The sequence below is a fragment of the Misgurnus anguillicaudatus genome, chromosome 14 (assembly GCF_027580225.2).
Source record: "Misgurnus anguillicaudatus chromosome 14, ASM2758022v2, whole genome shotgun sequence".
Classification (NCBI taxonomy): domain Eukaryota; kingdom Metazoa; phylum Chordata; class Actinopteri; order Cypriniformes; family Cobitidae; genus Misgurnus; species Misgurnus anguillicaudatus.
Window position 1 is genome coordinate 13,358,284 of NC_073350.2, and position 13,822 is coordinate 13,372,105.

Here is a 13,822-nt window from a genome sequence, read left to right on the forward strand (position 1 = left end):
CCCGGTTGTCTCCGCTGGGTTTGTTTTACGGTCAAACAAATCCAGCCGGAGGGCCTTTAACTAGTTTTGTTTCTTCTGCTCGTGCACGAGGATCTTGCAGGGTGACACTCAGCAGGTCTACAGCTTTAGTCATGAGATTGCTGGGCTTGATTTGTTAAGAGTAAGACATCTTATTGCCCCTTCTTTATCTTGTTAGGGGGTACCTAGGGTGCAATCTACCGGTTCTTTCCTGCCCAGGCACAAGTGTCTCACACTGAGAGCTTGATAGGACCTCGACTGTTGAGCTTTTGATTGCTAAAAGGTCAAGCTGAGCTTTGTTATCTCGCAAGAGGACAGTAAAGTGGTGGCACATGAGACCGCTACAGGGACACAGTCACCATTCATAACAAATTTACCAGAGATGAGAGATGCTGACAGACACAGCAGAATACCAATAAGCTCATCCAAGCTGCGTAGAACTTAAGTGCCGCGGATACAACGGCTCTCAATGTTAATGAGCAAAGAGAGGATGAGTTTGTTTGTTTGTTTAGAAAACCCCTCACTTTTCTGTCGGTTACACTTGAGTTAGCTGAAGGTTTGTTGCTTTGAATCAACGGTTTGGAACCTGATACCAAAGGGATAATTAATATTTCCTCTCTTCCTCCATACCTGTTTACTCTCGGATGCTTTGACTTTATCAACGCACTTCATTCACAAATGGGCTCTGTTTGAAATGCAACACTACACTCTAAAAAAAATGTTGCTAAATAGCACTAAAAGCTCGTAATCATAGGGGAACCATTTTTAGTGCTATATAGCACCTATAAAGCACCCATGAATAACCATCCGGGGGTGATATAGCACCACTTTAGCACCAGATATGGTTCTGCACAATATGGTTCTACATAAGTGCTATATGGCACTTAAATGGTTCCCCTATGATTAGGAGCCTGTGAACCACTTTTAGTGCTATTTAGCACTGTTTGTTTTTAGACTGTACACTGTCCAAAAATGGGTACAGAACTGTACCTTTTCTGTCACTGAGGAGGTACCCTAAGGTTCCGTTTTGTACCTTTTCCTGTATACCAAACGTAATACAATGTTGTACCTTTTTGGGAACATTAATGTACATTAAGGATTTACAGTTAAAGGTACAGTTAACTGTAACGTTCCCCCTAAAATTTAACTGGTTTAAAATTGTTCCTTAAGGTACACAGTAGGTCCTCATGGTATAATATTGTACCCCAAAAAAGGGACAAAATTTCAATGTCTTAAATACCCATAAAGGTACAAAAATTCTTAAAGGTACCACTTTTGTACCTTTTTCTGACTGTGTAGCATAGTGTTTTTCACCATACTGCGCAGTGTGCACTATACACTCAACTAAAGGATTATTAGGAACACCATACTAATACTGTGTTTGACCCCCTTTCACATTCAGAACTGCATTAAGTCTACGTGGCATTGATTCAACAAGGTGCTGAAAGCATTATTTAGAAATGTTGGCCCATATTGATAAGATAGCATCTTGCACTTGATGGAGATTTGTGGGATGCACATCCAGGGCACGAAGCTCCCATTCCACCACATCCCAAAGATCCTCTATTGGGTTGAGATCTGGTGACTGTGGGGGCCATTTTAGTACAATGAACTCATTGTCATGTTCAAGAGACCAATTTGAAATGATTTGAGCTTTGTGACATGGTGCATTATCTTGCTGGAAGTAGCGATCAGAGGATGGGTACATGGTGGTCATAAAGGGATGGACATGGTCAGAAACAATGCTCAGGTAGGCTGTGGCATTTAAACGAGGCACAATTGTCACTAAGGGGCCTAAAGTGTGCCAAGAAAACATCCCCCCATCCCATTATACCACCACCAGCCTGCACAGTGGTAACAAGGCAAGATGGATCCATGTTCTCATTCCGTTTACGCCAAATTCTGACTCTACCATCGGAATGTCTCAACAGAAATCGAGACTCATCAGACCAGGCAACATTTTTTCAATCTTCAACTGTCCAATTTTGAGCTTGTGCAAATTGTAGCCTCTTTTTCCTATTTGTAGTGGAGATGAGTGGTACCTGGTGGGGTCTTCTGCTGTTGTAGTCCATCCACCTCAAGGTTGTGCGTGTTGTGGCTTCACAAATGCTTTGCTGCATACCTCGGTTGTAACGAGTGGTTATTTCAGTGAAAGATGCTCTTCTATCAGCTTGAATCAGTCGGCCCATTCTCCTCTGACCTCTAGCATCAACAAGACATTTTTGCCCACAGAACTGCCGTATACTGGATGTTTTTCCCTTTTCACACCATTCTTTGTAAACCCTAGAAATGGTTGTGCGTGAAAATCCCAGTAACTGAGCAGATTGTTAAATACTCAGATTGGCCCGTCTGGCACCAACAACCATGCCACGCTCAAAATTGCTTAAATCACCTTTCTTTCCCATTCTGACATTCAGTTTAGAGTTCAGGAGATTGTCTTAACCAGGATCCCACCCCTAAATGCATTGAAACAACTGCCATGCGATTGGTTGATTAGATAATTGCATTGAGAAATTGAACAGGTGTTCCTAATAATCCTTTAGGTGAGTGTATAGTAGTACTTTATGCATTATAGTTAGATCTTATACAGTACACTGTCAGAAAAAAGGTTTGAAACTGTACCTTTTCTGTCACTGGGGTTGTACCCTAAGTTTCCTTTTTGTACCTTTACAGGAATACAAAACAGAATACAATTTTGGATGTTGCATGTTAAAATGTAATCTGTAATGTTTGGAAAACCTCTTAAGAGCCTGACAGGGTAGCATTGTTGCCTCACATCAAGATGGTACCCGTTTCAAGTCCCTAGCTAGGTCAGGTGGCCTTTCTGTGTGGTGTTTGCATGTTCTCCATGTCAGTGTGGGTTAACTTTAGGTACTCCAGGGGCCTCATTTATAAAAGGATGTGTAGAAACCATCCTACATTTGATCTTATGATCATTTATCAAAAATGCATAGGTGTAATTCATAAACCGAATGTACGTGCAGAAAACATGCGTACCCCTTTCTTTCAGATGTGAAATCACATATGATCTTGAACTTGTGTGCAGCGTAGCAGTTTCAGATATCTGCCTTTAAACGATGCATAATGTAATTTACATATAAAATAGCGCTTGTCAATGTTTAAACCATTTTCGAGAAGCAAGAATGCTTTAAATTCCAAAAAAACCTGCAGCAATCAGACAAGCAAAAGTGCGTCAACTACTCAGACTCTGACGTGGCGCTAAACACTTTTCCATGTCAAAGACAGTTTTTATAAATATGGACTTTGCCGTGGATTTTTGCGTACGCACACTTTACGATCAAATTTGTGCATACGGTGCTTTATAAATGAGTCCTGGAATGGTGTGAAGAATAAATAAATAAATAAATAAACTAAGTCCGACACAGGCATGAGCAATAACGACTTATAAATCTTTTTTTAATTGTTTCCATTTTGCAGTATACTATGTCTGCATCCCAATGTAAAGGCTGCATCCTTCAAAGGTTAATGATGTCAAAGTGGCGCGACGAAGGCTGTCCCAATTCGAAGGCGCCATTAAATGTTAGTTTACAAATGCATCCTTAATTTCCGTGACGTGAAGGATCTATCAGATTTATGCATTCACAGCCTCAGTTATCCCAAGATTCATTGCACTCTTGTAACGGCTATATTTAAAAAAGAAACATTCATAACCTTAGTTAAATAAAAGTGTGTATTTTAAGGTCATTGTCAATGTTTTACTGTTATGTTTTGCATTCATATTATTGCTGCAATACTGTGTATGTTGCATTTTTTCTTACTGTATGTTTGTATACAGTAAATTTAATTTACTGTTGGGTAGTTTAATGTATATCAATGTGTCATATTCTCTAAAATAAAAATAAAAATTGTCTGCCTATATATTTGTTAAAAAAAAATAGAAATGTTTTTTTATAAACAGAGAACAGCAGATAAAGAAACAATGGATCCTTCGTAGACTAGCACAGTGCTTCCCAATCCTGGTCCTCAAGGACCCCCTTCAAAAAGTTTTAGATGTGTTCTTGTTTAAAACACCTGATTAAACTAATCAGCCTCCTTCCAAAATGGTAAACATGTCTCCCTAACAAGCTGATGAGTTAAATCAGGTGTGATAACTAAGGAGACATCTAAAACCTTTTGGGAGGGGGTCCTCGAGGACCAGGATTGGGAAGCACTAGGCTCTGTCCCAAGTGGCACACTTCATGTGGACTTTCGGTCTCGTGGCCTTAAATTGCACGTGCTCGCTCAGTCTACGAGTCCGTAGGGTGTCCCATCTGTCATTTTTATGCTTCGAAGTGTGCTCATCAGCGCCCCCTTTGCCCCCTTGATCCAGTCTTCGAGAAGCCCGCACTGCAGCAGGCTTGGCGCACTTTACCAACCCAGAAGTCCTTGTAAAAAGGAAAGAGACCAATCAGACGATGAAAGGGAGGAGTTCACACTGACGGGCCACTTCTCTTACTATTTCCGGTGTGACGCTCGAAAAAAATACGACTTCGGTGCACCCACATAGACTTGCATCAAGGGTCCCTACAGTCTGCACTACATGATGTCATCAAAGTGTGGACTCTGAGGAGGACCACAAGTCCGGAGTGTGCCATTTGGGACAGGGCCTGTTTCATGTCAGTTCACTCTTTGGACCGATTCCTGGTCTTCGAAGTCAGCGTCCTTCAAAGGATCCAGCCTTCGAATTGGGATGCAGCCAATGTTTGTTTTAAAAGAGCACAAAGCAGGTCTTAACCCTATGCAAATAAACACCACATTCAACTGAATAAACCCTATTTTGTTCCCGAAATGGAAGTTAAGGCTAAAGCGTTCTTGCACACAAAGAATGTCAGATAGGTGTCAAATTGTATAGCATTTAATGGTATTGACATTTACTCAAAAAAGTATTTAAATGCAGAATATCAATCTATTCATACACAGCACAATTTATTCATTCAAAAATGCCTACTATTCCATATCAATGAGATGCATTATGGACAACATTCAGAATGCGTCATTTACAGGAGGAGGTCCAGGTGTCATAAAAAAACGTGAATTTGTAGAATCTTCCACCATTTCCTGTTTCAGCTGTCTGGTAGGAAACAGATAATACCAAATTGGGAGAAAATTGTTCAAATCTGTGCACAATCACCCCCATCTCTCCTCAGTAAGACTCCCCTGGCACGGTGGTTTCCATCGCTGCATGAGACCAAGCTCAGCACTCAGTCCTATCAGCATCCATTTCCTGACCCACTCACAAACATTACTGAAAACTACAGTCGTTCAGGTGCATTTACTGCCAGCCCTTCCCATAGAGTAGAGACTCAAAGACCCGTTGTGTCTGGAGGTGAGAAACAGATAAAAGAGAAAGAAAAGGGAAATGTGTTGTCAGGATGAAAAGGAGTTTGGGTGTCCTGGAGGGTCACAAGGCCATAACAGCTAAACTGGTCGCCTTTTTCTAGTTGAAAACCAAAAAAAGAGCTTTCAGATGTGATTGATGTGAACCAGTCTGTGAAAACCCAGCTATGTAACCAAAATATAAGTTTATTATCTTTAATATTGACTAAGTACTGTAAGGTTGTGTCAAAGATTGAAATCAATGTGAAATCAACCTTTAATGCTCCAAATCGAATTATAATGGTGCATTCACACCAGACGCGGTAGAGGCGGCAAAAACGCGCTATTCACGTGTAGTTGGACGCTTGAACATTTGAGTTTACTCGCTTCATTCGCGAGTGAAAGCTGTGCATGAAATCCTAGTCATTCGGAAATTCGCATCATGGGAGGGTCTTCTGCGACTCTCGCTTCCTGTAATCACGTCACTACTACAGCAAGGTCCTGATTGGTTAATGCGGCGTGGAAATCCGCCGTAGTTCAGATTTTTCAGAGAGAGAGTTCCGCACCATTCGTGCTGCAGGATGCCTAATCGCGTCTTTGCATTGACTTAACATGTAAATCACTTGCTCTTGCCGCCTCTACCGCGTCTGGTGTGAACCCTGCATAATGCTACGTACACACCAAACGCGGGGCATCGCGTTACTTGCTCTAGATTACTTGCGGGATTTAACATCGTGTCATACAAATTTTTCGCTCGAATTGAATATTTTGAGGTGAATTGCGCGTGTTTTCGCGGCAAATGTGGCACCCATATCGCGTCATTTGCATGCGAGGATGCGTCTGATCGTGTCTTTGCATTGACTTTGTATCTACTCACGCAAATCGTTGAACTCGCGCCTGGTGTAAACCCACAGTAAGATTGAGACTTTAGTCTGGATTTCACAGAACGGTCACATATTTATACAGTACAAAATCATTAAGAAGTCTCTGAATAAAATTTGTCCTGGTCTGAGTGCCATAGCTTTCATAGGGATATAATCTTGATGAAATAAGTCTATTCTGACATGAAAAATGTTAAATCATCTGTTAAAAGGAATTTTTATCCTGTTAGGTTTTTTGCATATACTATGTAAATCATCTTATCGATTTAAGTTTTCCATTTCTTTGTTTCCATTAATCAGTCCTTTCAAAAAAACTCTGTTTTTTGTGATTGTTGCTGGCAAAAATCCTTAAATCTTGTGGCACGTTTTCTTAAAAAATGAGATGGAATATGCGGGATATTTATGCAGTTTTATGCAATGAAATTGCGGGAACTTGCCAAAATTGTGGGAACTTGCAAAAACTGTTTGCAGCTTTTCATTGATATTCACGTCGTGTACTGTAATTACGTCACTTCCTAACATTCCCATGAGAACAGGAGACATGGCTGCGCATGTGTGAAGTAAATTTCAACATTTTCAACTTTCTGCTAAAACATATATGACTTTTTGCTACGAAAATGCCGGGATTATGAAATCATGCAAGCCCCGCATATTTCGCGAGAAATCTGCAATTTATGCGGCAAAAGTGCGGCGTATTTAAAAAATGCGGCCCCCGCATAAATATGTGGACTTTGGCTGATTATGCATTGAATCGTGTGATCGCATAATCACCCTTTTCTGGAGGGACTGGTTAATACAAGTATTAAAGGAATAGTCTACTCATTTTCAATATTAAAATATGTTATTACCTTAACTAAGAACTGTTGATACATCCCTCTATCATCTGTGTGCGTGCACGTAAGCGCTGGAGCGCGCTGCGACGCTTCGATAGCATTTAGCTTAGCCCCATTCATTCAATGCTACCATTTAGCGATAAAGTTAGAAGTGACCAAACACATCAACGTTTTTCCTATTTAAGACGAGTAGTTATACGAGCAAGTTTGGTGGTACAAAATAAAACGTAGCGCTTTTCTAAGCGGATTTAAAAGAGGAACTATATTTTGTGGCGTGGTGGCACTTTTGGGAGTGCTTCGACTCAGCGCAGTAACACCCTCCCTCTCCCATTATGAGAGTGAGAAGGGGAGCGGACTTTTCAGGCTAGTCGAAGTGCTCCCAAAAGTGCTATTACGCCATAAAATATAGTTCCTCTTTTAAATCCGCTTAGAAAAGCGCTACGTTTTATTTTGTACCACCAAACTTGCTCGCACAACCACTCGTCTTAAATAGGAAAAACGTTGATGTGTTTGGTCACTTCTAACTTTATCTCTAAATGGTACCATTGAATGAATGGGGCTAAGCTAAATGCTATCGAAGCGTCGCAGCGCGCTCCAGCGCTTACGTGCACGCACACAGACGATAGAGGGATGCACCAACAACTCCCAGTCAAGGCAACAACACACTTCAATATTGAAAATGAGTAGACTATTCCCTCAATAAAGCATTTTCTGTAAAGCAGCTTTGAAACAATGTGCATTGTGAAAAGTGCTATACAAATACATTTGAATTGAATATTTGTATTATTAAATAAAAGAAACGATTGTAAACAAAAAAGCTTTATTTCATTGTTTCTTTTTTCGTAGTTGTCCTTTGCCAGAGCATCTGAACATTTTATAGGAACTCAAAATATGTTTTATTCACATGATTAACAAATAAAAATAATTTCATAGTAACACTTGGAGAAAAAAAAATATTTTAGGACTACATGTACCAGAATGCATCGTGATACAAGCGGGAAACAACAACAACAACAACAGCGACATCTGACTTGTCTAGACTGGTTTAACTGCAGTACCATCGTTGCTCTAATAGTTCAAGGGTCTACGTTATAGTTTCATATCACATATGAAGAATTTCTGCTGCTCTTTTGAAAAGTAAAGTTAAAAATAACACAGGAATAAGTAAAATATAAAACTTCCAACAAACATTTCAAAAAAACGTTATTCGAGTGTCGTTCTCCTAGGCGATCCATGACGACTTTCCTTGAAATCTTCAGGACATATATTCTTGCACAGTCACAAAACAATGCACAAATATTCCCACATCTGTATAGGTTCCCCTTTCCTTGTCATTTCTCAATGAAATTGTCACAAAAGCAGAAGTGCTGTGTGGATTTGAAATCCCTCATATATATATATATAGAGTCTTGTTCATAGCGGTCTGTTTGCAGTGCAAGGCCTCGGCCCGTCAGTCTGTACGCCAAAGGCTGTGATGTCACAGGGTTCCGAGGCCTCTAGTTCAGCGGTCCTTCTCAGCACAGATAAAGGGAGAGAGTGCAAGTGTGGGACATCTATGTGTGACGGGGCAGCACATAGAAAAAGACCACATTCAAAAAGGACAGAGAAAGAGAGAGAGGGGAATACAAAGGAGTAACACGGGTCGGGACTAAGGTTAGAAAGCCGAAACACGAAACATTCGACAGACATCCCTCTTCCACTTGGCACTGTATACACTGCAAAAATCCTTTTTTAAAATCAATATTTTTGTTTAGTTTTCCAGTAAAAACAAAACTTAAATATTGTTAGTGCAAGATAAATTTACTTAAGAAGCATAAAAAAAATAAGTTTTGACTTAAAATTATAAGTTGACCTAACTTTTAAAAACAAGTTAAAATTATTTCACTTAATTTGTAAAAATTTTAAATGTTAATTTGACATCATTTTTTACAATGTAAGATATTATTGTGTTACAATAATGATTTTTTATTTTTAAAATTTTAGACGTAACCAAATTAATTGTATAATGGCCAATGGTAAAATGTAGAAAAAATAAGGAAAATAAATTTAATTCAATAAATATTCCCTAAACGACTCATCTAACACAATGTTTGCTCTTAAAAGTAAATTGATCTATCTTTTACTGGAAAAGGTACAAAAATAATGATTCATGTTGCAGTTTGAGACAGACAAATTCATTTCAGATTAAGCACCAGTGAAAAAAGGCAATTTTTAGCTATTGTTTTTATCTACTCAACATTCTTGTATTTTGTATGACAAAAAAGATAAAAAAAATCTACATTGTCGTTTGTCACATCACCTCCCCTCCCATGATTCCAAAATTCTAGTTCCACGATAACATGTGATCTTATACCAATGCCAATATACCAATTTTCCCACCCCTCTTATTAAAAAAGTTTAAGTACTTAGTGTCTTTGGCAGATTCACAGATATACTTTCAATGAGTAATGGAACAAGTTTTTCTAGTAATTTCGTATGTGACTGTGACCGCTCTGTACAGTACATCTGTTTCTAGGCAAACATCAGCGTACTCGCACCCACGCACGGACAAGCACGAACACATGTATGGACGCTCACGCACTCACAATAGGACATCTTGAGCTCGGGTGACAGCGATGGCTCAGGTAGGTGGTTAACAGGGTGGCGTCGGTTGAATCCGGCCGCTTTACATGCTCTCTGTCTTTTACTCACTGCCGTTGCTGCCCATATTTGGGCATTTACAATAAAAGTTGGTTCGCGGACATCCTGCATGGTTGCAGGACGGAGAGAAATCCGTATTAGCAGTGCAAGAAGGCAGGTGAGGAGCAATGTCTGTTGGCTCGAGTCCAGAACTGATAGGGGAAGAGTATGATGTTGTGATGTAATGTGGGGCGGGGCATGTTGGATGGGCGTGGTCAGGGGAAGAGGATTATAATGCTATGAAGGACACAGAAGCAGAAGCAAAGGAAGGATGAGCCACAGGCTGGGTGTTAATGCGCAACCGCCACCACTGGAGTCATCTGTCAGGAACGGCTCTGGAGACTCATAGAGGGAGTCATCTGAAAGAGAGAGAGAGAGAGAGAGAGAGAGAGAGAGAGAGAGAGAGAGAGAGAGAGAGAGAGAGAGAGAGAGATATTAATCATCACATTTGCCATTTTTTTGCATGCTGAATCCTTGCCACTTCCTGTTTGCTCTAAATCACTTACATACAGTATGCAGAAAATCGTGTAATACCAGCGATCAATGTGTCACCTGTCAAGTATCTCATTGAATGCCTGCACAGCTTTTAGTGTTACACAACCTGCATCCCAATTCACATCCTCCACTAAAAGTAGATTTACTGAGGAAATTCGGGCCACTTTTTGACAGTCATTTCAATGTAAAAAGGTGATTTTTTTCGCCCTACTTACTTCTCTAGTACAATTTCATAGTTGTACTTTAAATAATCAGGATTTTAGCCCCCCATATAAAGGATCTGTCTGAAATCGTTGTTTTATTAGTGAAACCTTGACCTTTGACCCATCCTCATACTTTTTCCCAGCCTGCTTTTCACTGGCTGTTTTTACCAGGTTCAAGAGTTCCCATTCCTCAAGTCCTGAAGACAATGAAATGACATTTGGGGTTTAGATTAAACCTCATTCTATAGCAAGATTAAGTTTCTGTGGGGTAATTGAGTAGGAAAAATAATGGCGAGACGGATGCATTAAAGCTCTTTGCTGACAGGAATCTTTTGTTAGATTCCATCCCGGATATGCACGTATAAATATTTCATGATAACCCAAGTCCACACCCCAATAATCAGGCAATTACGACCTTCTACACCTCTGGTTCTTAATGGCGAATAAACGATGAGATCCACTCGTCGTTTCCTTAACAATTTAAACTATCTGATGAACATGTCAATGTGAAATTTTTAAGACTCTAAATTACACATGAGATTAAATTCTTGTGAGCGTATGTTATCTCTCAAGACATGGATGGAGTCTCAGGTGCTACTGTAAACAGATACATGACAGGTGAGATGAGAAGTGGATTGTTTCTTTCATTTGCATGTGGTTTTCTGAACTGCTCTCTGGAACGAAGCACTTGTGTTTGCTAACAATTACATCACGCTAATAGGCTGTCACTTGAGTCACAGCTTCTCAAGTTTAACATGACCCTTAAAAACGATACAACTAGAGCTTTTGAGAAACAACTAATCGCTGGATTTGCACAAGTTTAGATATGTCAAATATGGACACACCTAACTGGTGGTTTTAATCTATACTGGGTTGTTTCAACCTATGGTTGGGAAAAATGTGGACGAACCCCAACGCTGGTTTAAATGAGCATATACTGATTGTTTAAACTCAAAATGCTGGGTTGTTTCAACTCATGGTTGTGTGAAATATGGACAAACCCAAACATTGCTGTGTGGTTTCAACTTAAAATGCTGGGTTGTTTCAACCCATGTTTATGTAAAATATGAAATAACCCAAAACGGTGTGTTTAAATTAGCCTATGCTTGGTTGTTTCAACTCAAAGTGCTGGGTTGATTCAACCTATGGTTGGGTAAAATATGGACAAACCCAAACGCTGAGTTTGAATTAATCTATGCCCATGGTTTAAACTTAAAGTGCTAGGCTGTTTCAACCCATTCTTGGGTAAAATATGTACAAACCCAAACGCTGGGCTAAAATTAATTTATGCCAGGCTGTTTCAACTCAAAATGCTGGGTTGTATCAACCAATGGTTGGGTAAAATATGGATAAACCCAAACGCTGAGTTTGAATTAATCTATGCCCATGGTTTCAACTTAAAGTGCTGGGTTGTTTCAACCCATTCTTGGGTAAAATATGTACAAACCCAAACGCTGGGTTTAAATTAATTCATGCTGGGCTGTTTTAACCCATGGTTGGGTAAAATATGGATGAACCCAAATGCTGGGATTAAATTAACCTATGCTGTGCGGTTTCAACTTAAAATGCTGGGATGTTTCAACCCAAGTTTGTGTAAAATACAAATTAACACAAACACTGTGTTTAAATTAGCCTATGCTTGGTTGTTTCAACTCAAATTGCTGGGTTGTTTCAACCCATTGTTGGGTAAAATATGGACGAACCCAAACACTGAGTTTAGCCTAATCTATGCTGGGTTGTTTTAACCCATATTTGGGTAAAATGTGTAGAAACCCAAATGCTGGGTTTAAATTAATTTATGCTGGGCTGTTTCAACTCAAAACTGGGTTGTTCCAACCCATGGTTGGGTAAAATATGGATGAACCCAAACACTGAGTTTAGCCTATTCTATGCTGGGTTGTTTGAACTCAAAATGCTGGGTTGTTTCAACTCATGGTTAGGTAAAATATGGATAAATCCAAATGCTGGGTTTGAATTAATCCAAGGTGGGTTGTTTTAACTTCAGGTTGAGTAAAATATGCACAAACCTAACTACTGATTTAAATTAATCTGGAAACAATCCATATTTTGGTAAAAACAACCCAGCATCTTTGGTTAAAAACCCAACACATATTAATTTAAACCCAACGTTTGGGTACTTCCATATTTTACCCAAACATGGGTTAAAAATCACTTGCAGAATATATGAACTAAAAATGCTGAGTTGTCTGTGAAACAGTTTGAACAATAACATTTGATGGGCAGAAATGCTGATGCTAGAATATGTATGAAACCTACAATTAAATTTTTTTCTGTAAAACTGGCAGAAACTACCTTGATATAATTAAAAAAACTATTCACCAGCCTTCAAGCTATGCAAAAATGTGGTTCCTCTCCAAGTATATGCCTCTTGATGCAACGTGCCATTAAGTTTAAGAAACCTATCTTTGACACTGCGCAGGTCTACACGGGCTAAACACAAAGACTGGTGTTTATTAAAGGCTGGCTTAACGAGCACATTTTCTGGACATGCTGCCATGGTCTCTGTAGGGAGAGTGATTTAAACAGCATAGCTGTCAGGCCTACCTATCGTGAGAGGTTAAACAAACCGAGGCCTCTGTGTTTAACTGCAGGCTATACCGGTGTCTGTGGCTTGTGTGTGAGAACCCCCCGCAGGTCTATTAGGGTCTGGGTCTGCTTGCCTTGATTAGTTGCAGGTCAAAGTTTTTTGATTGTTATCTGGCTTGTGTGAGATGAATAGCTTCCTACAGCGAATGCCCCCGAGGGGCAACACTATCTCTCCACCGTTTCGGGTATCATGAACGATCGCCCCCATAAAACAAGTTGTCTTGAGTGGAGGTCCACAGGAATTAAGTTCCTGAAAGTAAATTAAGCAACGTCAACCATCGCTGGAGTTAATACAGGTGTTCCCAGAATTCCCATGGTTGACCTGCTGTGTTAAATCAAGCTGGACACGAGGATTGGGATGTGAAATGCCTGGTACGGATTTGTAAGTATCACCAGCTTTGGTACATAAATAACATACTGTTAGAGTCAGAGAACAGAAAGGTCAGATGCATGCTGGGAAATACTCACTCGTGGGTTTGACGTACACTTTCAACTTCAAACATGGTTTCCCAGCGAGGTTGGGGTGTGGTGAGGCTGTGGAGAGACAGAGGGTTCAAGTTTAAAAATGATTGTATTACTAAATCTTCTCACAGACTGATAAATGTATCTGCCTTGACAAGATTTACATAGAAACAGCTTAGCAAATGTAACATACAGTACATGTAGTTTTACAGTTGACCTAAATCACACAGACTGGACAAGCTTATTCAAACTATTGAGTTTGAACCACTCTGAACAACAGCTTAGTAATGATGGTGATTACAATGTGAAACCCTTTTGTCCAATTGTA

General features: G+C 39.8%; 1 protein-coding gene across 1 annotated transcript in view; it reads right to left on the reverse strand.

Annotated features, from left to right (window-relative positions):
• Positions 1-7,851: 7,851 nt before the first annotated feature.
• efna2b (ephrin-A2b) overlaps positions 7,852-13,822 on the reverse strand; it is a 161,268-nt gene continuing 155,297 nt past the window's right edge. Inside the window, exons 3-4 of the mRNA XM_055184373.2 lie at positions 13,501-13,566; positions 7,852-10,086 (exon numbers count right to left, since the gene is read on the reverse strand). Coding sequence (XP_055040348.1) covers positions 9,965-10,086; positions 13,501-13,566 — 188 coding nt within the window. The 3' untranslated portion in view covers positions 7,852-9,964. The remainder of the gene's footprint in view (positions 10,087-13,500; positions 13,567-13,822) is intronic.